The 26,399-nt window shown below is 41.6% G+C and overlaps 2 protein-coding genes across 4 annotated transcripts in view; one reads left to right on the forward strand and one right to left on the reverse strand.

The window, feature by feature from the left end:
- The window catches only part of NUP85 (nucleoporin 85), a 29,215-nt gene extending 22,789 nt beyond the window's left edge, over positions 1 to 6,426 (reverse strand). The window contains exons 1-3 of one of the 3 annotated variants that reach the window (XM_060081738.1): positions 6,378 to 6,426; positions 3,550 to 3,643; positions 1,209 to 1,371 (exon numbers count right to left, since the gene is read on the reverse strand). In XM_060081738.1, the coding sequence (XP_059937721.1) occupies positions 1,209 to 1,371; positions 3,550 to 3,610 (224 nt within the window). In that variant the 5' untranslated portion in view covers positions 3,611 to 3,643; positions 6,378 to 6,426. Of the gene's footprint in view, positions 1 to 1,208; positions 1,372 to 3,549; positions 3,644 to 5,997; positions 6,268 to 6,377 lie in introns of those variants that run through there. The other 2 variants (XM_060081734.1, XM_060081735.1) reach the window with 2 other exon arrangements.
- Positions 6,427 to 14,729: 8,303 nt separating this feature from the next.
- Positions 14,730 to 26,152, forward strand: SUMO2 (small ubiquitin like modifier 2). Its single transcript, XM_060080800.1, has 4 exons — positions 14,730 to 14,907; positions 16,537 to 16,668; positions 22,414 to 22,485; positions 25,493 to 26,152. The coding sequence occupies exons 1-4, from the start codon at positions 14,887 to 14,889 to the stop codon at positions 25,553 to 25,555; spliced, it is 288 nt and encodes a 95-aa protein (XP_059936783.1). The 5' UTR covers positions 14,730 to 14,886; the 3' UTR covers positions 25,556 to 26,152.
- The last annotated feature ends 247 nt before the right edge of the window (positions 26,153 to 26,399 follow it).

Raw genomic sequence — 26,399 nt, forward strand, 5'->3', positions numbered from 1 at the left:
GACATCTCTAGAGAGGGGAGAGGGCTGGAAATGGAGATAATAATTGATCATGCCTACATGAGGAAGATTCCATAAAATCTCAATAGCGTGGGGTTTGGAGAGCTTCCAGGTAGGTTAACACATCCATGTACCAGGATGGTGACACAACCCAGCTCCAGAGAGACAGAGGTTCCTGCACTTGGGACCCTTCCAGACCATGCCCCACGTACATCATCTGGCTGTTTTTCTGTGTCCTTTCTCATATCCTTTAACAAACTGGTAAATGTGTTTCCTTGAGTTCTGTGAGCTGCTCTAGCAAATTAATCAAACCTGAGGTGGTCATGGGAACCTCTGATTTATAGCCAAGTTGGCCAGAAGCTGTGGGTAACCTGGGGACCCACTATTTGCGACTGGCATCTGAATGGGGGACAGTTTTGTGGGACTGAGCCCTTAATTTATGCGATCTGATGTTATCTCCAAGTAGGCAGTGTTAGAATTGAGTTGAATTGTAGGATACCCAGCTTGTTTCAGAGAATTGCTTGGTCGGGGAAAACTCCCAGACATCTGGTGTCAGAAGTGTTGTAAGGAAAACACAGGAGCGAAAAAACTGTTGTTGTTTTTTTTTTCCAATACAGATCCCAACACTGTCCATTCCCTAACCGTATGAATGGATTCTAAGAAAAACCTAACACAGGGGTTCTCAAAATCCACTGTGCTTAAGACTCACCTAGAGATTTTAGGATCCACCCCTAGAAATTGTGGTGATATGAGGTGGGGCCTGAACAAGTACCTGACACTGATGCAGTTAACTCATGAACCACACTACAAACAATTCTAGTCTATAAATAACACAAGTTTTCTGGTCTCTTCACCAAAAAAATGCTTTAAAAATAATTCTTTAAAGACAAAACAAAACTCCCAACAGTGGAACCTCATTCAATGACTCTCAGGTGCTTATTTGGCTTAAATTTTATCTTTGGAGGGTAAGTGAGGTAGGAATATAAACAAAGCAGCAGCCAGTAAGTCAATCAGCAGCCATCTGCACATTCTCTGTAAGACATTTCCATCCATCTCCATTTATACTGCCCACTAAAGAGGACACAAACTAGAACCAGGAGTCCCTCATTTCTCCAGGAGAGCCATCCATCATGCAAAAGGATAAGGATGCATTTCATTTGGTTTTCCACAATTCAGCTGTGGGCTGCAGCACCTATCAGCAGCCTACTTACTGAGTTTTTCTGGATTTTCCAGTCAACTCTTCTTCAATTCTCTGGAGGCCCACAAAGATCCCATGGGATTCATTGAAGAGTTTTCTCAGGATTTGAGAGTAAACATCCTCATTCTTTCGGATTATATGGATAAAGGGGCAACCTGGCACCATGTCTGATTTTTCTGAAAAACAGAAAAAAAAATTTAACACCTATCACCATCATCCTCATAAAAGAACCCACTCTAAAAACTTTGAGTATCTAATTACAAAAGCTTCAGCTTCTTTGCTACTGATTTCATTTATTAAAAATGATATGAATTATCATTTATCCACACGTGAATTTTTATTTATTTGGTTTTTTTGGGGGTCACGCCACGTGGCATATGGGGTCTTAGTTCCCTGACCAGGGCTCAAACCTGTACCCCCTGCAGTGGGAGCATGGAATCTTAACCACTGGAATTCCCCAAACATAAATTTTTAAACACAAATGTTTACTCTCAGACTTTACTCCTCAATTCACTGGCATATTTTGTAATGACCTTTCACCTCCATCAACTGAAATATACTAGAAAAAAAAAGTAAACTCACTTAATATTAGCCTATGTAATATTCAGTAAACAAGATAAGCCTACAGCTGAAGTTTTATATAACATCAAAGTAAATATTATTTTTATATTACTTTTTTACTGCCACTACTCCTAAAACAAAGAATCAAGAACTGACTAAACTATTTTGCAACAGTGATGAAAAGGCTCTATAATGATAAATTATTAACCACCAACTTGTGGAAATTTTTTATATAACAGCTTCTCAAATAAGTTGTGATAATGTTCAATGGCTTGTCTTGAAAGTGATTTCAATAGATATAAACAAAAAAAGAAAAAAAAACTTGAGTTTCCAACAATCGAGGACAAGCCAGAAATGTTGATAAGCTTTCCTATTAAGTAGGAAAAGAGGCCATCCAGACCTAGTCACGGAAGTTTCTCTTCTGAGCAACTTCTACAGCTCTGCCAAACTTGAGATCTTCAATACCAACATATCCCATAAATATTTAACAACATTAGGGATAATTTTTTATTTATTTGTTTATTTACTTATTTAGCTGTGTCGGGTCTTAGCTGCAGCTTAGTTGTGGCACGGGCTCTAGAGCGCGGGCTGAGCAGTTGCAGTGTACGGGCTCTCTAGTTGCGGTGTGCAGGCTCTAGAGCGCAAAGGCTTAGTTGCCCTGCAGCATGTGGGATCTTAGTCCCCTGACCAGGGAATGGACCCGTGTCCCCTGCATTGGAAGGCGGATTCTTAACCACTGGACCACCAGGGAAGTCCACGTTAGGGATAATTTTTAACTATAAAATCAAGAAAAACTACATTGCTTAAAAATTACATGAACTGGGCTTCCCTGGTGGCGCAGTGGTTGAGAGTCCGCCTGCCGATGCGGGGGACACGGGTTCGTGCCCCGGTCTGGGAAGATCCCACATGCCGCGGAGCGGCTGGGCCCGTGAGCCATCGCCGCTGGGCCTGCGCATCCGGAGCCTGTGCTCCGCAACAGGAGAGGCCACAACAGTGAGAGGCCCGCGTAGCACACACACACACACACAAAAAAAGACTCTTAAAAAAAAAATTACATGAACTTCATACCATGTAATCTGCCAAAATTATATGACCTTCATTAGCTCAATCTGTTCCTTGTAAGAGGAAAACCTCCACATTTGGATAAAGAATGTTGCAAATATTGCAAGAAAATCTCTTCAGCATTTTCTGAGATTTCTCTCTTGAAAAGGAGAAAGGAAAATCAAATATCAAGATTTCAGTTTTACCTTGCTACTAGAGGGAATCTGTATCGGAAAGGTAAGATCCATGTCCGATACCTAATGGAGCTTAGAGAACAAAGCCAAGGACAAATCATTTTGCTCTCCAGCTCGTTTGTGCTATGTATTAATAGCCTACGAAATTCAATCAAGTTCACAATGGTAACATAAAGGTAAGGGCTATTACATTTGCAAAAATTCACAATGAGGGGACTACTATAAAGAGAATTAGTAAAAAATAAATAAATAAATAAATAAATAAATAAGAGAATTAGTTACTCTGGACAAAAAGGAAAAACAGCTTCACGTTTTTAAATATAAAGAAAACCTTTCTTTAACACTGGAAGACCATTGTTAACCTTTTTTCCTGGACTCAAAATCTGCCAGGTCTCATAAATCAATGAAAAGCTTAAATAGCTACATAGTTTCAAAAATGAACATGGTACAAAATAAATGCAACTGTTTCATATTTCAGCTAGTCATATCTGAGAGAAGGAAAAAAAAGATGTGCCAAGATAGATAATCTAAAAGAAAAGAAAAAAAAAAAAAAACTACCTTTTTTGTTGAAAGAGGTTTCACACACCAGCATCTCCCCTGGACCCCAGTCAAAACACATTTGCTTCTTCTGGGAATTCACTCCCGGAATCAACTAGTAAAAAAAAAATAAGATGCAGAAATCGTTATTCTTCCTAAAGGTTTTGTTTTCAAATGACTTGCAGGTATAATCCTAGAAGCCAGTGGTCGTGAAAGTTATTAAGTGCTAATCTATGAACACAGCTGAGTGTGACTGAGATCAGCCCTGTCTGTTAGACCCTAAATGAACAAGTGAATTTTGCTAGGCATGTCAACCCAGCCTGTCACTTCTGCAGTGTTGATAAAAAGTAAAGCTACACCCCAATCAATTACTATATGGTTATTCGGTGATCCGTAGTTCAGAAAAAGGGAAGTTAAAAAAAATTAAAAAGGAATTGAACTGTTTGTTAACTCACTAAAAAGACAGAGACCTCCGATCCCATGGCTTCTGTGTCACATCTTTTATGACTTGATTTTTTTACTCCAACTCAGACCAACCCCTCTAAGTCTCAGCTTCATAAATCCAACTGCCTAATCCACACCTTTATGAGTTATCTAACCTCTAGAGCTATATCCATAACGTCAAGAATCAAAAAAGGAACTCTTGATGCTCATTCCCAAACCTCATTCCACTCCCCCAGTGGGACCAAGCCTTTCCCAACTGTTAGGAACAATCCTTGTAATACCCCGCTTTCCCTCATCACCCACTGAGTTTATTTTAGCTAAATATGCATCTGTCCTATACCCCAGCAATTCCATTTCTAAGTACTTATCCGGCAAGAAACAACCAAAGAAAGACAACAAGAACTGTAACTTATATTTCTTAAGAGCCCTTGACCTAAAAAGATAAGACCACTGGCCTAGAAAAACTGCTCAAGATTATTCTCTCTCTGAATCTACACTTAAACATCCCTGAATCTGCTAATTACTAACTGGCCTTCATGTGCCTTGATAAGAGGAAGCAGCTGCATGAAGAGCAGGCACAACAACTGCTACACAGGGTGACAATGGTTTTCAGGGTTATTCATCAGCCTCCTGAGGGTGTGTTCAGCCTAAGCCCAAAGAGCAGACTAACTCTCAAACACCCACGTGACTGAGTTTGAACTTGCAGAGTTGAGGTTCAGATTCTAGACTATGCAGTTCTGCCAAGATCATGCCCCCCTGAGAGGCTGTGTCCACAAGGCCAACCAGTTTCCTACCTGGTCTCCCCAACACCAATGTAAAGCTGGGTTATCACAGGTCAACCATCACTACTTGGGGCAAAATTAAGCTTAGATCATTTTCATTCCATTTGTAAATGCATGACTCATTGTCATGGTTCAATAACAAAGTGGCTCTCCTGGGCTGCACAGGGTACTGGAAAGGTTTCCCCATCCAAAGATTCGGACATAAGTGAAGGAGGGAAAAGCAAGATTAACACATAGTCTGTAAAAGTTCCAGTGATTCCGATAGCCTAATTTTTCACCCCGGAAACACTGACATAGTCCTTGATAGACATTTAATATTTAAGATACTTTATACATGCATTAAAAGTTAACAATCTATAGCATATAGGAGTAAGCTTTATAGAGAGTAACAACCCACGTTAACTGCTATTTGAGATCTCATGTCTCTTTTTGTCCAGTTAGCTTTGAAATGACTTCTATTTTCAGTTTTTGGTTCTGTCAGATACTGCTTTGCAATCTGATGGCTTTAGCTGAAAACTGAAGGCATCTTAACCTTCTAAAACGCAAAAATACAAAGTCAGGCAACTTGCAGTTTAGTGGGGCTTATAGGTTACCAAGAGCTAAGAGATGCAGAACAAGCCTAAACGGACAGAAATATTTGACCTAGTCAGGAAAGGCTTTCCTGACAAAGAGGATACTGGAGCTTGTATGTAAAAAATGAGCAGGATATAAACCTAAGAGAGAAGAGATCCCAGGCAGGGGGAACGGTAGGTGTCTCTTATCTAACAACCATGAATCTCTTTAGAAGCATCGTAGATCATCCACACCTGACATACTCTCTTGAGAGTTCAAATACAACTGAAAGGAAACAGAGCAATAAAGGCAAGAATCGTCGCCCGAAAAAAAAGAAAAAAGAAACGTCGCCCGAAAGAATAATTATATTTAGTAAACCTTGGGCCAACTCAAGCAAAGCCAAGCTCACGGCGTTGCAATGTGAAGCTTAGCTCGGTTGGGAGAAAAAAGCCCCAATTCCTGTGCTTGGTTCAAGCCCGCTCATTAAAGCATTAACCCAACAGGAAAAGCCAGAGAAGTAGGAAGGTCGGGAAGACAAGGGACGGAAAGGGATGGAGTGGGGCCTCCAGGGCCAGGTATTCTGAGTATACAAAGGGGCAGAAACCCAGAGACCACTGCGACCCAAACACGGGCACCTAGTTAATATGACTTCTGGACGATGGCAATTGTACTGAAGAAAGGGGAGGAGCACCTCGCAGGCGGCAGCGAGATAGACAAGCCTGCAGGGACGAAGTCGACCCAATCCTCGGACCTAGAACAGTACTGTTCGGGGCACCCTTACAGTGACTGTCGGCTCGCCATCTAGGTCCTCCATAGCGCAGCACCTCACCGCCCGGAACTCGCAAGGCAGCCAACGCTCACAGCTCGGGCCTCCCGCTCAGAGCCGGCTGAGAGAGAGGACCCCGTCCGAGCACCTCCTGAACTGCCTGCAGGGCCAAACCTCCAACGCCGCAGGGGTCTCTCCTCTTGGCCACGACCACCCCTCTGCGGCACTCCACACGTGTCTCTCCTTCCTGGCCTCGACAATACGACAGGGAAAACAGCGCCAGCGGCAGCCTATCCACACAGTACCTCTCTCGCCAGATCCGGCGCCGCCACGGACAACCCCAAGCCAGGCAAAGAGAAGGTCCCGGAGACGGCCGGAGCGGCGGTGATGCGGCTGCGCGTGCGCGTGCGCGTGCGTGTGCGCGGGCCGGGGCGAGCTCAGGGCTTGGACGTGGTGTGAGTGACCGCACTACTTCTCCCGATCCTGGCTTTCCACTCCGCTTCTTGGTCTGCAGGTTAGCGTCATCGCCGCTGCTTCTCTGAACAGTGTCCGTGGCAAGAGAGCCCGGTCGGTTCTTCGGGCTTGTGTACGAAGGTATTCGCCGCCACTCCCACCCCAAAAGGCTCAAAAGTCATGGGGACAAAATTCATGCAACTGAAACAGCTGTGAAATTGAGACCACTGGGTTCAATTGAACACAAATACCGGTTGTTATCTCACAAAAGAAAAGCAGGAAAAGACACTCAAATTAGGGAATCCCAGGTCTTATGGAAAACCTCAACAGAAGTGCTCTAATAGGGGCTTCCCTGGTGGCTCAGTGGTTGAGAATCTGCCCGCCAATGCAGGGAATACGGGTTCGAGCCCTGGTCTGGGAGGATCCCACATGCCGCGGAGCAACTAGGCTCGTGAGCCACAGCTACCTAGCGTGAGCCTTTGCTCCGCAACGGGGGCCGCGACAGTGAGAGGCCCGGGCAACTAGAGAAAAAAACCCTCGCACAGAAACGAAGACCCAACACAGCCAAAATTAAATGAGTAAATTTAAATTTTAAAAAAGTGCTCCAATAACCCGAAGAAGTTATTTATTTTGTAAATGCCATATTTACAAATACATAAACATACAAGGAATAGAATAGTACTGGTTCTAAATTCCCAGATAAGCGAGTTTTTTTCTTTTTTTTTTTTAACGAACGGAAGGTAATTCGAAATCTTAAAATAAACCTTAGGAAACCTTAGGAAACAGTGCCTGAAAATGTAGCAGCTTTTATTATTTAGGAAAGAAATTTGATCTGAAAGCAAGACAAAATTTCAGTAATTTTCTCGGGGAAGGCTTCTTTCCCTGAGATGATTCTGAACGACCTATTTGAATGGTGAAAATAAGATGACTTGGAGTGGTTAGGAAAATCCTATCACCCCAATAGTTTGTTCTTTTGAGTTACACACTGTTTAGTAAAGGAAGAAAAATCCTGTGGCTATCACAATTTCATCCAAATTCCTATCCCTGAAGACAGCCATCTATAGGATAAAATATAATGTAGTTTTGCGCAAAATTCCACACTGTTCAACCATCTGTGTCTGGCTGCATTTTCCAAATGTTTCACAGAGTTTTACTGATCTGAGTGTTTCTGACACCAGTGGTGTGGCTACGAGAAATTATGCATTCGTGTCCATTTTCTAGTGGGTAAAAAGTCCTAATATTTTTCAGAATGTAAAATAAACATTCAGTAGCAGATAAATCAGTTTTTAAAAACTGGTTATTATATCTGCTCTGACTATTAGAAATTCTTCAAGCAGCAGAAGTTAAAGCCAAATTTAGTAAGACATTGATAGAAATCATGCCTAATTTCCTTCAGAAAAAATTATTCTGGGGAACAGGATGAAAGACCAGCAAGGAAAACCATTTTTCTCAAAAGAAGACCTGAGGAAAAAAAAAAATTAACTGCAAAAGAGAGCTCTCCTGTTCACTGCAGGGTGTTGAGCAGAACATGGCCCCTGGCCTCTGTCCAGTAGATGCCAATAATATACCCCTCAACAATTGTGACAGCCAAAAAAATCTCTAGAAGATGGGTGTGAGGATTTGATGAAGGCAGTCAAAAGATACAAATTTCCAGTTTGGGGACTTCCCTGGTGGTCCAGTGGCTAAGACTCCGCACTCCCAATGCAGGGGGCCCAGGTTCGATCCCTGATCAGGGAACTAGAACCCACATGCTGCAACTGACAGTTCACATGCCACAACTAAAGATTCTGCATGCTGCAACTAAAATAAGGATCCCGTGCGCAGCAACGAAGATCCCATGTGCCTCGATGAAGACCCAGCACAGCCAAATAAATAAATATTTTTTAAAAGACTAGATTAAAATTAATTAGGTGGGCTTCCCTGGTGGCACAGTGGTTGAGAGTCCGCCTGCCGATGCAGGGGACACGGGTTCGTGCCCCGGTCTGGGAGGATCCCACATGCCACAGAGCGGCTGGGCCCGTGAGCCATGGCCGCTGAGCCTGCGCGTCCGGAGCCTGTGCTCCGCAACGGGAGACGCCACAACAGTGAGAGGCCCGTGTACCGCAAAAAAAAAAAAATTAATTAATTAATTAATTAGGTTAATAAATTAAAAAAAAAGATGACGGGTGTTCAGTAAACCTACTGTGGCCGTTATTTCATGATGTAGGTAAGTCAAATCATTATTCTGTATACTTTAAATTTATGTAGTGGTGGTGTGTCAATTATATCTCTAAAACTGGAAGAAAAAAAATGTCTCAAGATATTCCCAGTGTCCCCTAGGGGACAAAATCACCTCTTTTAAGAGCTACTGGCATAGATATTCAATCACAGAGGAAGAGAGGAACAACCAAGTAAATATATTATCAATGAGATATCCACCTATTTAGAAGAATTACAAAGACTGATAAGAAAATGGAAAAGTCTTTCAAGAAGTTTTAAAGTGTTCACCTTTTGGTCCCCATAATTGTACTTCCCTGTTCAGTGATGTAATACTACTCAGCTATAAAAAGCAGCGAAATAATGCCATTTCCAGCAACATGGATGGACCTAGAGATGATCATATTAAGTCAGTTAGAGAAAGACAAATATCATGTGATATCACTTACATGTGGAATCTAAAAAAATGATACAGGGAACTCCCTGGTGGTCCAGTGGTAAGGACTTGGCACTTTCACTGCGGGGGCCCGTGTTCTATCCCTGGTCAGAGAACTAAGATTCCAGAAGCTGCGCAGTGCAGCCAAAAAAGAAAAATAAGAATTAAAAAAATGTTTAAATGATAAAAATGAACTTATTTACAAAACAGAAGTAGACTCAGACATAGAAGATAAACTTATGGCTACCAAAGGGGATAGCAGGAGCGGCCATGGCGGGGGGCGAGGTGCAGGAGGGCGGTGATAAATTGGAGTTTGGGATTAATTAACATACACACTAAAAATATATATATATAATAGATAAACAACAAGGACCTACTGTATAGCACAGGGAACTATACTTGATATCTTGTAATAACCTATAATAGAAAATCTAAAAAAGAATATATGTATAACTGAATCACTTTGCTGTACACTTGAAACTAACACAACATTGTAGATTAACTATACTTCAATAAAAAAAAGTTCAGTGAATGTATTGTGAAATGGAACAATATTTCCCTACATTTAATACCCCAGCTGATACATTTAAAGTGAAATGTACTAGCTTCTTGGCTTTGACTGCTGGTGCAAGTTTGGGTCCCATTTTCTTTGCCATGACCCAAGGATAGAAAGCTGGAAGGTTTCCAGAACATCACAGATTCTGTGTTTGTCTCCAGATTTCCTGCAGTATTCAGGAATAGAGTATTCAGTATTCCTGCAGTAGTCACAGAGATAGCTCAAGTACTCAACTAACCTCTGTTAGAACTGAAGGAAATTTGATGGTATAAACTATGTACCGTTTAGTCGTCTGTTTTATAAATTCAGTTATGTGTTTCTCAGGGTTTTTGGCAAGGATTTCAAGCTCTAAACAGCCTCTCTCTGTGATTCTTATTTTCCTGCCCTTTTTAGGAATGATGTTTTTTCTTTGGCACCTGACCCTGAAGAGTACATTCTTGCTGGTTCCCCCATTCTTGCCCTCTACTTCTATGGATATTTAATTATTCAAATACTGATATTTAATTAGGTTTCTAGACGAAGTAGGCCTTTCTTGTCCTAGTTAGCCCCTAGTGGCGAAAACAGCTCAATGCACAACTCCTTCATTCATTCCCATTATGATCCAGGAACTGAGCTAGGTGCTCCGAACAGAAGTGTAAACAAGACAAGTCTCTCCTTTAATTGAACTGCCATTCTGCTCAGAGAGACAGCCAAACAAAAATTAAGTCAGAACAACTTGACTGGTGTTCCCACCACTATTCTAGGATATTTTTTTTTTGCATGTTTTTTCTCTGAGGACTTCCACAGGAGCCTGGATGCAGTCCCACAGTAATTCATCTCTGTCTGGGCTCTGAGTCAGAAAGTCTCAGGTCTACTGGCTCTACCACTTCAAGCTGGGTGACCAAGTTGCCTGACGTTTCTATGTCTCAATTTCTTCATTTGTAAAATGGGGATAATAGGGCCTCCCTGGTGGCGCAGTGGTTGAGAGTCCGCCTGCCGATGCAGGGGATGCGGGTTCGTGCCCCGGTCTGGGAGGATCCCATGTGCCGCGGAGCGGCTGGGCCCGTGAGCCATGGCCGCTGGGCCTGTGCGTCCGGAGCCTGTGCTCCGCGACGGGAGAGGCCACAACAGTGAGAGGCCCACATAACGCAAAAAAGGAAAAAAAAAAAAAAAAAAAAAAAAAAAAAAAAAAAAATGGGGATAATAATAATAGACGTTTTGTGAGGATTAAAGGCTTATTACAGAATCCCCACATAATAATAACTCAGTTAATGTTTGCCACTGTTCTTCTTTTCTGTATATACTACTCCTTGCACTTTTTTCCCCAAAGCACCCTTTTCCAGTGCACAACCACCCCCTTTCCCACTCCTATGAAAATGATAGTGGGAGAAACTTAATGTTGGGAAATTTCTGTTTTTCCACAATTTTTTTCCCTGGAAATTGGAGAAACTCTCAGTAGATTCCCTAGGCTCAGCTCACAGAATTACCGTTTGTCCTTGGAACATATATTGTTCACACGTTTGAATACACTTAACTACTTTTTATAGAACTCCTCCTTTGCCCAAAGGTGGTTTTGTAGTTTAGCATAACTTTAGGGCAGGGGTACTGTAGGACACACCTGTCACCTAGAAGCTAACCACTAAACAACCATTTGATTATTGGAGGCCCGCACATTTTACTGATGGTAAATTTAACATGACATATTCCTCTTTGATGGTTCTGTAGTCCTACAAGCCTGGGAAGATGTGTGATGTCAACATAAGACCTGGGTTCAGGAGAGCAAGGAGAGCATCTCTTGCTTTCTCTACAGTACCTGGCACAGCACCCAGCACGTTAGTTCCCTGGCATATAATAGAAGCTCAATCAACACTACTTGGCAGATGTGTGATAATGGGCAAGTTACTTAACTCTTTGAGCCTCGATAGTAAATAAATACTAATCCACTTGGAAGGGTTTGTATAAGGAGAAAAAGAACTAACTAGTAAAGCCCCACTCAGTGCCTGACACATGGCAGTTGGTTCTCCCCCTTTCACTTCTTGTATATTTCCTACCCTTCCTACCCGCCCCCCCACCCCCCCAAATTTGAGACAGGGACTTTGCCCAATGCCTAGCACGGGATCTTTGTTTTTTTGGCTGCGTCGGGTCTTCATAGCTTCGTGCGGACTTTCTCTAGTTGTGGCAAGTGGGGCTACTCTTAGCTGCGGTGTGCGGGCTTCTCATTGTTGTGGCTTCTCTTGTTGTGCGGGCTTCAGTAGTTGTGGCACACCAGCTCAGTAGTTGTGGCTCGCAGGCTCTAGAGCACAGGCTTAGTAGTTGTGGCGCACGGGCTTACTTGCTCCGCAGCATGTGGGATCTTCCCAGACCAGGGCTTGAACCCATGTCCCCTGCATTGGCTGGCAGATTCTTAACCACTGTGCCACCAGGGAAGTCCTAGCACAGGATCTTACGCATAGTGATAGCTTCAATTTATTCAGTCATTCAGTGAATCTTGACACATCAAAAGTGCACAAAAGCTGAGAGAGAGCAGGTACATTCAGGAACCCCAAGTAATTGATTATGACTGAAGCAGAGGCTTCGAGGAGAAAATGATGAGAAAGAGCTAGAATAGTTAGCCCAGATTAGCTCTCAAAGAGCTTTGTAGGTCTTATATGAATTTTGGACTTTATCCTGTAAGGCAGAGGATTGCCACTCAACCAAGGAGTGGCAGAAAGGTTTTTTTTTTTTTTTTTTGGCCTCGCCATACGGCATGTGGGATCCTAGTTCCCTGACCGGGGATCGAACCCGTGCCCCCTGCAGTGGAAGCACACAGTCCTAACCACTGGACCACCAGGGTATTCCCAGAAACTTCTTTTATTTTGTTTTTTATTTTAGAATGGTTTGTGGTTCTCAGGCTTTAGTGTGTTTAAGAATCACCAGGGAAGCTTGTTAAAAAAAGAGGGATCCCAGAGCCACACTGCCTGAGAATATGCATTTAAACCAGCACGTTAGGGACTTCCTTCGGGGGCCAGTGGTGAAGACTCCCTGCTTCCACTGCAGGGGGCACAGGTTTGATCTCTGGTCAGGGAACTAAGATCCCACATGCCGTGTGGTGTGGCCAAACACAAAAACAAACAAAAAACCCAGCACCTTAGATGATTCTGATTCACTTAAACATTCAGACACAATTGGGACATACCTTAAAACCAAAAGATCAATAGCTCTGGGGAAACCTGACTTGAAGTTAGGCTTCCAGTGCCTCTCCTGATCAATCTGCCTTTCTTGGCCTGTCCTACAATTAGGCCTTAAGCCTCCTCTTCCCCATGGCGGACCAGCTGGAAGCCCAGCAAATGCAGCAGAGCCTGGAGACTGGACAGTGGCTGCAGAGAAGTAGACAGACTTGACAGGTATTTAAAAGGTGGAATTGAGCAGACTTGGAGATTGACTGTATGGGGAGTGTGTGAAGGGGTCAAGGATGCCCCCTAGCTTTTTGGCTTGGAGCAATTCGTTGTTGTTTTGTTTTGTTGTTTGTTTGTTTTTTGAGCTGTGCAGCAAAGCATGCGGATCTCAGTCCTACAGGGGAAGCGTGGAGTCTTAACCACTGGACCACCAGGGAAGTCCCTGGAGCAATGTTATAATGGTGTGTCATACAGTGACCTGGCAACTTGAAAGAGAGGGGCAGGTCTGAGAAATAAATTCAGGAATTTTAGTTGAGATTTGCTGAGTTTGAGGTGCCTCTAGGACATCCAAGTGGAGATGTTCAGAAGTCAGTTGGATTTATAGGCTGGAAATTCAGAGAAAGATCTGGACTAGAAATCTAGACTTGAGAATCATTAGCAAATAGATGGTAATCGAAGTGGGGTGAAGTCATCTCAGGAGAGGGAATAGAATGGGAAGAGAAACCGGTCCAGAGCAAAACCCAAGGAACATTTAAGGGAAGGGCTGAGAAAGAAAGAAATTGCAAAGGGATCAAGGACAGGCCAGAGTCATAGCCCAAAGTCACAGGGAGGGATTTCAAGAGGAGTGACGAACTGGGAAGCATCCTGGACTCGGCAAAGAAGTCTGCGGTGACCTTGTAGAGAGCAGTTTTAGTGGAACCAGGCACCAGATTGCAGTGCGTTGAGGAGTTAGTGGGAGGTGAGGGAGTGGAGACAGCTGGCGTGCACATTTTTTTCAAGATATTTGGCCAAGAATCGAGAGAGATACGGTGGTAACTTCAGAAGGAACTAGAGAGTCATTTTCTACGGTAACGGCTAATGTGCGAGTGGAAGAGAATAAAGGACATAATCAATAAAACCTACCGAGAGGAGTGGGAGACATCCACGGCACAGATGTTAGGATTGTTCTTAAGGCAAGAGGGACCTACTTCAATTTCTGAACGGATGTAAGGAGGAAGTGATCGATTGGTTTGGAAGCTTGATATCGGGTGCTTCTCTCTGATGGATTCTGCTTCCTCTAGGAGGTTGGGAGCCAGGCAATGAGTAAGGAGTTTGTAGGATGAACCTTTTTCCTCAGCTAGTCAAAGCACAGGGTTTCCAGCAGGACGGAAGTAGTCACGGCACTAAGGCAAGAGCCTGGTGGGAAGCGGGTTGAGGCTGAAGCTTTAAAATCCGAGGGAAGAGAGGCTAAGAGGAAGTGGGATATTCCTCTGACCCTGAGGAAAGCTGTATTTGGGCCACCGAATGAGAGGTTATTTTCCCAGAACCTCGTGCTGGGGCTTTGATTTAGGCTCCCCCTTCCTCGTCTAGTCAGTCTGCCTTCCCCGGCTTGTGTGTCACGTCTAGGCCTCAAGCCTCCTCGTCCCCAACGAGGACCAGCTGGAAGCCATTTTGATTAAGCTCCACCACAGAAGGAGGACAATACAGCCCCGCCCAGAGCTAGGCGCGCCCCCGCGACGGCCCGGGTGCGCGTGTCCGCGCCTCTTCCCGCCGGCCTGGCGGGCGCCGGGCCCACGCTGGGGCGGTGCGGGGCGTGGGGTGGCGGTGGTTATGTAAGCCTTGCGCGCTCCCGCGAGGCGGCAACCAATGAGGAGCCCCGGCGGCTCGGGCTCGCGCACGCAGGATGGGGGGAGGGAGCGCACGACGTGCGCGCGCCCTCTCCCTCCTCCACCGCTGCCGCCTCCTTCTTCTGCCGCTCCTGGTGCTGCTTGTGTGCTCGTTCGGTGCGGACCTGGTACCTCTTTTGTGAAGCGGCAGCTGAGGAGACTCCGGCGCTCGCCATGGCCGACGAAAAGCCCAAGGTGAGCTCGGCGCCGGCCTCCGCGCCTCGCCGCGCGGCCGGGGTCACGGCGCGGGCCGGGGTCCGGCCCGAGCCCGCCGCGGGCTCCCCGCGCCTTCCCGGGCCCCCCACGGGGCGGCCGCGGCTCAGGCCCCGGCGCTCCGCGCCATTTTCCTCCCTCCCCTCTTCCTCCCTCCCGCGCGGGAGGAGGCCCCACCGCCCTCCCCCGCCCCCGGCCGCCTCGGAGTGCGCGCCGGGCGCGAGTTGGGCGGGCGAATCGTGGACACCCGCGGGCCCACCGGCCGCGAGCTGGGCTTCTTGGGCCTGCTGGCCAGGCGCGCGTGACGAGGGGCGTTAGGGCGCGCGGTGTCCCCACCCTCGGCGGACCCCGCGCCGGGCCGCGGCGGGTGTTGCCGCCTTGGCGGTGGTGAGGAGTTCCCTCCTCCCCGGGCTTCCCCCCTCCGGGATGGGGGCCGCGGGCATCTGGGGACCCCTGCCCCGGACCGCACTGGCCGGCTGAGGGCTCGGGGCGAATCAATGGGCTGCTGATGGGTTGGAAGCCGGATGCCCGTCGGCCGTCGTGAGGGGCCGGGGTTGGGGGATTCCCGGGGAGTATTTCCCACATTTTTTGTCGGAATGGGCAGGGGCTTTTCCCTGGGTGCCAAATAACCCCTAACCTGCCGAGACCATGTGGTTTCGCGAAGTTGGAGGCAGATGTACGAGCAGAGAGACTTCGTAGGGCTTAACTTTTCAACGCGGGTTTTGAGGCTCCAGGAGGCTTTTCCCTGGAGGACTCGGGCACACACTTCTTCCTGGCACACGGGACTTTCTTTTGGTTTGTTTTGTGACACCCTCCCTCCTCCCCTTTCCATTCTGAAATGGTTTAGGGGCTACAGAATTCCTTCTACACTTGATTTTGATGAACTTCAGATTGGGTCAGAATCTACAAGGAAGACTTGTGGAATAAGTCTGCAAGGAATAAAACTGCATTTGACTCATGACAACAAAGGGGAGGGGAGAATAAGCTCATAACTAAAAATAAACAAAAATGAAGCTGCTCATAGAGGCGAGCAATAATAGTGGTTCTGAGTTATTACCGCTGCTTGGGAGAGAATCAAAGGATATTCCTCAATTAGCTGGTGGTGGTTTTTTTTTAATGTAGCTTGAGATTTGTTATTAAGCTGATTTGGTAACTTTTTAACAAGAGATTTGTAATGAGTTTTGAATTTCAAGCTCTAGATTTTTTTCTTGCATTCTGTACTCAAAGCATTTTGGAAAGAGAAAGGATGCTTATTTTTAATCTTTTTAGAGGAAAGACATATTTTGAGAGTGATACAATATATGTCATTTAAAAAAACTCAGATTCAAGAGGGCATTGCAGTAAATTGAGGGAGATCCATCTTTAAAAACCAGTTGTCGACACTGATAGTATTGGATGTAGGCTGCTTTTCTGTTTCTGTGACATCTATTTAATATTGTTGCTTCAGGTTTTCTTATCTTTCAGATTGATTTCAGCAGCTGCAAACAGCTGTATGCTCTGTTGTAAGAATGAGAAACCTGTTGATTTCTGAAGCAGCTTGGGCTGCTGCTGCTTTAAAAGGTGTTTGTTCTTCACATTTTCCAAATTCTACTTTTATTTTTCTTTCAACAGGAAGGAGTCAAGACTGAGAACAACGATCATATTAATTTGAAGGTGGCGGGGCAGGATGGTTCTGTGGTGCAGTTTAAGATTAAGAGGCATACACCACTTAGTAAACTAATGAAAGCCTATTGTGAACGACAGGTGAGGAACTGACTTGTATACTTCCACTGAATAAAACGTATTTTAAAAAAACAAACCTTATTTTCTTGAGAATAGAAACCAGCATAATATATCAATAGATTATCTTTGGTAGAATGAATATGTACTTATATACTTGATATGTCACAATTTTATCATACACTTGGTTTGTTGATTCTTCATAAAATCCCTTAGGGTGGTTAATACCACATATGATTCTAGTTCTATGCCAGAAATGCATCAAATTATTTTCACATTATGTGGTTTGTTCCCAAGGGGATGCAATTTTACTTTTACAAGAAAATAAGAACGAACTTGGTAAAATTTCTTGTCAGGCTCTTTTTTAACAATTTAAAATTTGTCTTGTGTCAAAACAATTTATTTCGGGTGTTTTAACCAATTTGGAAATAAAGTTAAATGTGAGTTTAAGGACATTGCAATTTTCCTGAAGCATGTAAAAATCTTTTTACACTAATAGTAGAGGTCAAGAGATTTAACCTCCTGAGCCAAGCATATATACATTCCTGTATTATAAGGATATTTGAATTTTACTCAGAAAATAGTAAATTTTTTACATCAGAAGAGGAAGTAGAAATGAACAGGTACTGGGAGGTAAATGTAAACTTTAAGACAAAGAAGCTTCCTTTTGTGTTGTTGAGTCTGTAACAATTCAAAGGTAATTTTAAAGATGACTTTTGCAAGTATAACAGAAACTCTGGTAGATCAGTTAATCCAACAGTAACCTGGCAGAAGTATTTTTCTTGCTCAACCCTGGATGTATAATATATAAAGGTTTGGAAAATTATTTTATTAGACCAAAACAACTTATCTACATTGCAAATTCACCTCCTAAAAATAGGTTCAAAACAGAGTAAGGTTAAAACCTCTACAAGTTGGGAAATTGAGTTTGAGTTGATACTTGGGCCTTCTGCATGAGACTGAAGGGCTTCTGAGATTGAAGATTTAAACTTCTTTTTGAGTTTGAAGCTTTATTTTATGCCTAGTTTATTTATAACATAATAAGAGTACTGTGGTTATAATTTTTTATCTTCATAAATTTCTTCATAGTTCCTTACAAAGATATGCCCTTCAGTGTACTTTCATTTAAAGAATTCTGGTGAAATCCCCTAACAGTTAGTAAATATGTACTTATTAATTGTGCTGAAGAATTTTTGCACTGGTATCTACCATATTTGAATACTAGTACTCCTTCAGGTTCCAGGGGAATTTTAAAAGGTAATCATTTTGTAGAATGTTTATGTAGCAAGACCTTATACAACATAGAAATTCATGCTTAGATTTGTTGACTTTAAACAAAATTCTCCGCATATCTTACCTAACTTTTCTCTAATTATTAAATTTTAGCTTTTAAATGGTCATATTTTTCAACACTGACTATGAAAATTTTCAAACTTAGAGAAAAAAGTTTACATTGAATACCCATGAGTCTACTGCCTAGATTAACTGTTACCAATTTACTGTATACATCTATTGATACTCTCTGTCCATCCTAAAATGGTCATATTTAAGACTTCACATATTTCCTGTAGGGCCCCCAAAGGAGCTTTTTATCTTTTTTTTTTTTTTTTTTTTTTTACCAGATGCCTATGTGCTGGGGCATTATACTGTGTGCCAGAAAAAGTAAAGCACATCCTGTGTATTCTAGATTATCCTTATAGGAAATTGTCTTATAAGATCTAGTTAGTGGGTCAATCAAGAATTTTTTAGTTTTTCTGCTGTTAAAGTAAGTCTACTATATTACCCAGGGTAAATAAAGTTTTTCTTGATTTTTTTCAGTTATTAGTAATAAGATTGGGATTATATTTGACTAAACTTGTTGGGGCCACTCTTAACTTGCACTAGAGGAAAAAGAACGTTGGTAATCCATAAAAAACATAATTCCACTGCATCTCTGTTGGAATGCAAATATGAAAATATTATCCAGGAAGAATTTGGAAAGATGTTTATTCCCATTTTCTTCTTAAATTGGGGATAACCTCAGAGTTTTGAGTGAAACAAGATCCCTGTTTACTTTTCAGGTGGTTTCTCTGGTTCTAAGGAAGAGGGAGTTGAAGTATCATCTAATTGGGCTGATTCTCTGCTTTCTAAGTGTAGTTACAGGTTATTAAAAAAACTAAAATAGGGCCTCCCTGGTGGCGCAAGTGGTTAAGAGTCCGCCTGCCGATGCAGGGGATGCAGGTTCGTGCCCCGGTCTGGGGGGATCCCATATGCCGCGGAGCGGCTGGGCCCGTGAGCCATGGCCGCTGGGCCTGCGCATCCGGAGCCTGTGCTCCGCAACGGGAGAGGCCACAGCAGTGAGAGGCCCACATACCGCAAAAAAAAAAAAAAAAAAACTAAAATATTTATCCGATCTAATTTGCATCGCTAAAGTTTTTTTGGCAGGTGAGACTTCTTGACCAAAGATTTCCTATCAAGATTAATTGAATGCTCATATTTACTTTCTAATGAACTCATTTGGTATTGGCTCTCTGGAGGAGTTCCAGTGAATGCTTAATGGGCATCTAAAACTAAACATACAAAGCAGGACTCTTGATTCTACTAGAAATCTTTCTCTGTTGTCCCCACTCAGTAAATAGCACCATTCTGCATCTAGTTGTCAAAACCTTAGGGTCCTCTTTGATGATGCATCATAACAAGTAAAATCCATCAGTGAATTCTGTTCTCTATCTAAACTTGGTCCAGCACAGTAGCCACAAGCCACGTGTGAGTGTTTACCACTTGAAGTGTGGCCAGTCCAAATTGAGATGTGCTGTAAAGTGTAAAATGAATGCCAGATTTTGAAAACTTGGTGTGAAAAAAGTTAAATATCTCAATTTTTAAAATGTTGATTATATGTTGAAATGGTAGTATTTTTAAATATGTTGAATTAAAACATTTTTACTAAACTTTTACCTTATTTTTAACTTTTTAATGTGGCAACTAGAAAACTTAAAATACCATATGTGGCTGACATATTTCCATTGGATAGTGCTGAGCCCTCAACCATTTTTATTCTATTCCTGATTAACTACTACCTCAGGGACTTACCTGATTAATTCAAAGTGCCCCTGTTGCCATCACTGAGTCCTCTCACTCTTTTTTGTTTGTTTGTTTTGATTTGTTGTTTCGTATTGATTATTGTCTGTATCTGTCTCTGCACTAAAATGTAAGCTTCATGAGCATAGGGCTGTTTTATTATACAACTGTTTCTCTAGAGCCTAGACCAGTGCTCAGCATAGAATGTGTTCAAATGCTTGTAAAAGAATAGAGAACATTCAAACCTAGTATTTCTGTAGTAGTTGGTTTCTAAGTAAGTTTTTCATTCACAAGTAGAGTTAGACTTCGCCCACTTTATATCAGCCACATATCCTTCAGGCAACTGATTGAGAGCATACTATTCCATTCTAGTGTAAATCTACCCCAACATTGTTTACTAGATTGTCAAGTGGTTTCAGAGAGCACAGAATAATTGGTTTAGTCCAGTTCATTTTTGTGAAATGAAGAAATGGGGACCCAAAGAGAGAACCTCACACAGCTCTTCTGGAGCACAACTCTAAAGCTCAGGGATGAGATTTATACAGAAGAGGAAACCAAATACTGGTTTAATGCAAATTCATTGTTTGAATTTACATGGTTTATGGAATCTTAAAGGCAAGTTTCCTGAATTTTGGACTTTTGATCTCTAGCAAAATAAAAGAGCTTTTATTGATAAGGAAAAGCATAAAAACAGGTGGCAATAAAGGAATACAATTTGCTTGTGTTCTACTGGCCCTGCCTTCCCTTCGCCCTTATTTTGAATGGCCACGCCATTGGATGTAGTGAAGGAAGAACCCAGCATATAGAAGATGCTAAGAGTTTTGTTGAAGCAGAGTCTCCAATGGAGTGTTTGTAAGTAGATAATACTTAGTATTAATGGCTTGGCATTGAATTCTTGGTTACGTTGTGTAATTGCAAACTAAATTTGAAAGTCATGAGGAATGAATTTAGGTTATGGCTGTCACCTACCTGGTGGGGGATTGCTTGTATTCCTTAAGACAAGGGCTAGCCTGGAAGTGGTATGTGTCAAAGACCAGAGTGTTGTGTTGTGTTTTGTGTAATATTTATTTATTTACCTATGTATCTATCTATCTGCACCGGGTCTTAGTTGCAGCATGTGGGATTTTTGTTGCAGCGTGTGGGATCTTTTTAGTTACGGCATGCGAGATCTTTAGTTGCGGCATGCGGGATCTAGTTCCCAGACCAGGGATCGAACCTGGGCCCCCAGCATTGGGAGCATGGAGTCTTAACCGCTGGATCACCAGGGAAGTCCCGAAGACTAGAATTTTAAAGGAAAGAAGTATGATTTTCATGTGACAGGTAGTTTTAAAGACCAATTTAGTGAATTATTGTTAAATAAGGGAATACAGTTGTTAAACAAGTGTTTATTGAACACTTCATTTCAGTATTTCTAGTCCTAGGAACTCAGTTTAATTTCCTCTTAAATATCAATTAAAACGGAGTTTTTGTAACGAGAATTATAGTTTGTAATTTGAGCATGATACAGGAATGACTGTGTAAGATGCTTCCAAGAAAGGTATTTTTCAAGTTAAAATATTCAAAGCATACCTCCAAAGAAATCTTGTCCTCATTTGGTTGCAGTTACCAGCAACTTTACTATTTTGCTCCTTTCCCCTTCTCCCCACCCCTATGTCAGGTAGGTAATTCTTAATAATGGAGTCCCCTTTGTAGAAAGGGGCATATTTAAGCTCATTTATCTCCTTAAATGCACATAAAAATCTCTTGACACTCCCTTTTTGTAATAAAGCTCCTCAACTTAGCTTTAGGTTTATTTTCAAATAAAAACAGAAAATGAAGCATGCTTAGATACTGCTTTTCGTCCATTTTATTCCATCAGTATTTAGCACCTACCGTGTGAAGATACACAGTATGTAACTAAGTCTAGATTTCTGTCCCTACCGGAGCTTATTTTCTAGTACAAGGTTGACTCATAATTACAGGCTTGGGTAAGTACTAAGGAGAAAAAAGCAGGTGCTTCTTTAGAGCTGTTCCAGGATTTTCTTGGATGTAGATTGTGGTCTTATAGATGGTTTTAGGGACCAGTTATTGCCTTGTGTTCTGTTGGAAATGTCCTTACTGCCCAAGGATAAGAACTTGAATATGCCAGTGGTGTGCCTAGTATTGTGCTGGGCTGGGGCTTAGGTTACTGTTACATAGTGGTAGGAATTGTTTGGATAGACATGAAGGGAAGGTAGCTTTTAGGCAAAGTTTTATTTTAATCATTACACATTTTTTAGGTGACTTCAGTTTTCATATTATTAATGGGTTTTGTTTATGTGTTTGGTTTTGGAGCGCTTTTTAATGTGCGTTGAGGAATGTTGACGTGTGCATCTGTTGCTTCAAATTTCCTTTTAGTATCTAACTCATTTAAATGCACTGTTTGACTCAAGGTATGATCTATTCAAGCTTGAAGTAGCTATGGTCTCAAAAGTAGCTATGGCTCTCAAAAACAGCCTTTTTTTTTCTTTCAGTCCTTTTTAAGAAAAATCATTTTTCCAATGAAAATCATACATAGTATAGTTTAAAGAAAGTGAAAATCACCCCAAATCATTTAACCAATATAGAAATGTTAACATATTGATGATCATTTATTTAGGTCTCTCTTTTAAATATATTCATGGCCAAATATGCATGTAGTTTTAGTTCTTACTGTTTCTTTACATTCTTATTGCTTTTAAACTCTTTGTCCAGGGTTTGTCAATGAGGCAGATCAGATTCCGATTTGACGGGCAGCCAATCAATGAAACAGACACACCTGCACAGGTAAAAATGTCTTTGTGCTAACTAGAAAAACCAATGTTTTTTATAATTTTCTCAACAGCTTTGTTTATTAATTTGTGAACTTCTAGTCATTGGAATATAGTTCTTTACCAGAGTTCAAAGCTGTGTAAAATATGGCCAAAAGGGAACAGAAAGAAAAAATAGATTCAGGAAGTGCCAATGGTTTTTAAATATTCAGTTATCACTTAGTAAAACTAGTAGGTCGTTTTACTTTAATCCATATTTTTCCTCTTGCCAGCATTATTTGGAAAAAATAAATAAAATTCCTGTTTGTTACTTCAGAATGTTGTTTTCCTTTTGTTTTCATTGCTGCAGCTCTAAATCATACCCAGGGATCCCCATTAGATTGGTTGGCTGTTTATCCTAACCATTTTAGCCCCTCATGAATTCTCTTGTACCTATACTTCTGAACTGAAGAGAATCTAGTGGCTCTAACTGCAAGTCTCTTGATAGCTTATGTTTCACAGGGCTGTTGATAATAGGTGGCTTTCCATACCCTTACTACAAAAGGTGTTGTCTGATCCCTTAATCTCTTTACTTATTACTTCAGTTGTTCTGTCACTTTGTAGGGATCGGCTGGGCTATCTTCTTTAGCAGAAACTTTTTGTTTCTTTTTACCTTCTGAAATTCCATTCAAGACATTCAGTTTTGGGGGAAAAAAACTTTGATAGCAGAAATTTTAAATTGGAGCCCTTGTCCTTTTGAATTTGTTTTATCACCCCATGAAAACTAGAAAGTGATAAATATGGTATGAGTGAAGCAGAAAATCCAGATTGTGGTTTTGTTGATAATCTTCAAAAACTTGAGGGCTTCCCTGGTGGCGCAGTGGTTGAGAGTCCGCCTGCCGATGCAGGGGACACGGGTTCGTGCCCCGGTCCGGGAAGATCCCACATGCCGCGGAGCGGCTAGGCCCGTGAGCCATGGCTGCTGAGCCTGCGCGTCCGGAGCCTGTGCTCCGCAACGGGAGAGGCCACGGCAGTGAGAGGCCCGTGTACTGCAAAAAAAAAAAAAAAAAAAAAAAAAACTTGAAATATCTATGAGTTGTACTTGAGGGAAGAATATTTTGAAGAAATTTCTGTTGATGAGTCTCTAAGAAGCAATTATAGTATATAGCCACTAGGAGGAGCTGAATTCTCTTGATGAATGAGAGAGAGAAAGCTCTCTTGTATCCTATGAAGGCATTTAAAGTTTCACTATAAAATTGAAAAACATTCCAGTAGTTTCATTTCAGTGGATAGGCTGAAGACCAGTTTTGATGGTTTTAAAAGAATAAGAAGAACCCATTATGCTAAACTCTGATGGTAATGTATTTTCTGTTTTTGTTTTTGTTTTTTTGCGCTGCGCGGGCCTCTCACTGTTGTGGCCCCTCCCGTTGAGGAGCGCAGGCTCAGCGGCCATGGCTCACGGGCCCAGCCGCTCTGCGGCATGTGGGATCTTCCCGGACGGTGGCACGAACCCGTGTCCCCTGCATTGGCAGGCGGACTCAACCACTGCACCACCAGGGAAGCCCTATTTTCTGTTTTTTGAAGCCCTCACCCACCACCAAAAAAAAGTTATGGGACTTGTCTATTATGCTAGCTGCAAATAATTAAACCCGAGGAGGATTTGTTCAGTACTGCATTTATAAAATCTTCAAACTGAATTTGGAATTGACCTCATTTTAGTATTTGGAATTGAATTTATTTTAGAGTGAAATTGATTCATTTTAGAATTGTTCTTCCAGTACTTATTAAATAGCAGAATTGTATAAATTAGAACATCTGCTTAGCAGCCAATTTTAATAGCAGTATAATTGTTATGTACTCATATTCTCTTAAGTACTTCACTTTCTTTGACTCATTTAGTTCTCATAACTGAATATTCCATTTTACAAATAGAGAATTGAGACTTAGTCATTAATATTTTAATGCTTTAGTCCTACTTTTACTGTATTTGAACTTCATTAGAAACAGTTCCCTTTCCTGTCTTTAGATGCCCACGGTTGTTGTTTTCTCTTCAAAATTACCAGTTTTTAGAAAATTTTTCTTGGGTAATTATCAGCATTATAAACTGTTCCAAAGCTTGTTTACCTTACAGTGTTGCCATATGTACCAAGACCTTCCTGCTGTCAACATGGTTTTATGTATAATGTGTGGGTAGTAAACCTTGCAAACTTAATAGCATTTTGAATTTTGATGTTTTTTTTAACAAGTCTGTTTTTGCTCATGCTCCTCTTCTTTTTTTTTTTTTTATAACGTCTTTATTGGAGTATAACTGCTTTACAATGATGTGTTAGTTTCTGCTTTATAACAAAGTGAATCAATTATACATATACATATGTTCCCATATCTCTTCCCTCTTGCGTCTCCCTCCCTCCCACCTTCCCTATATCCCACCTCTGTGTTCCTCTTCTTACTACATAGTGGTAACCACTGTTTTGTGCATAGGCAAAGATATATTCATATTATACACATACACACAAACTTAAAAATATATATACAAATATAATACTATAAGCTGTTTGCTGCCTAGTTTTTAAATTTTTTTAGCCTAATACCGTATCTAAGGGATATTTCCATTTCTGCATGTGTAAATCTACTTATTCTTTAATAATAGGTACATGGTATTTCATGTATGCATGTACCATATTTTTTGGGGTTTGATATTTTGGTTATTTTCAGTATTTTGCTCATCTGAACAACATTGCAGTGAGAGCCTTTATACACATCAGTTTTATTTTCAATAATTAAAGGTGAGATGATTTAACTTACGGACATACTCAGCTTTTTAACTTAAAAAATCAATTTTCTGTAATCTTAATAAAAAAGACCAAGTGAAAAATTATTTAAACCTAAGTCTTATGCTACTTTAAGCTGTGGGACATCTAAAATAATGAACACTGGAACCAGGTGGAACTCGTGCAGATTTTCAGGCTATTTAAGTCTGATAGTTATAAATTTTAAGAGCTAAATAACCAGTGGCCGATTGTTTTTTTTCTCATTTATGCTAGTTGGAAATGGAGGATGAAGATACAATTGATGTGTTCCAGCAGCAGACAGGAGGTGTCTACTAAAAAGGGAACCTGCTACTTTACTCCAGAATTCTGTTCCTCCAGACCAAGAAGACATTCTCAATTAGAAAACCGCAATTTGGTTCCACCACATCCTGACTACTACAGTATAGTTTCTCTATTCTTTCATTTTCCCCTTCCCCATTCCTTTATTGTACATAAAGTAACTGGTGTATGTGCACAAGCATATTGCATTTTTTTTTTTTAACTAAATGGCCAACGGTATGTTTTGATCGACATCAAATGGAGATGGAATGGGGAAAAATACTGGTTCTGTGAAGATACCCCCTTTTCTCCATTAGTGGCATGCTCATCAGCTCTTATCTTTATATTCCAGTAAGTTATTTTGCTCTCACTGTTTAACAGAAAAAGAACAACATAAAAATTCTTGCATACCTTGTTCGATTGGAGAATTTTAATGTTTTTCATTTATCATTGTAAAACCAAGGACAATTTTATAACTTTTTTGTACGTAGCTGTTACATGTAGGGCAATCTGTCTTTAAGTAGGGATAAATTACTCTAAAAGAAATGAATCCTAGATAGTTTTCCCTTCAAGTCAAGCGTCTTGTTGTTTAAATAAACTTCTTGTTTAAAATGAGCTGTTTTCTTTATTCTGAGGAATATTAAATAGAAAGTTGAAGCTTAGAGAAAAACATGACCTGAATAGGCCTACTAGAAGTAACATTTCAAGGAAGAAATAAAGCTACTTTGCATTTCTGACAGACTAAGCGAAACAAGGAATAACAAAGTTATATAAATGACTAGCAAGGAATGTTTCAGCCGCCTCTTTGTTCAAAAAGTTTAGGCAGTTCCAAATATGCAACTTTACTAGCAAAAAAATTGGG

This window comes from Mesoplodon densirostris, chromosome 18 (genome assembly GCF_025265405.1).
Source record: "Mesoplodon densirostris isolate mMesDen1 chromosome 18, mMesDen1 primary haplotype, whole genome shotgun sequence".
In the NCBI taxonomy this organism is placed as follows: domain Eukaryota; kingdom Metazoa; phylum Chordata; class Mammalia; order Artiodactyla; family Ziphiidae; genus Mesoplodon; species Mesoplodon densirostris.

Bases quoted from the DNA above. Each gene is read 5' to 3' on its own strand.
- SUMO2 (XM_060080800.1), top strand. From the start codon at position 14,887: ATGGCCGACGAAAAGCCCAAG. The intron at 14,908-16,536 runs GTGAGCTCGGCG...TTCTTTCAACAG, and splicing joins TGGCCGACGAAAAGCCCAAG to GAAGGAGTCAAGACTGAGAA. The intron at 22,486-25,492 runs GTAAAAATGTCT...CATTTATGCTAG, and splicing joins AAACAGACACACCTGCACAG to TTGGAAATGGAGGATGAAGA.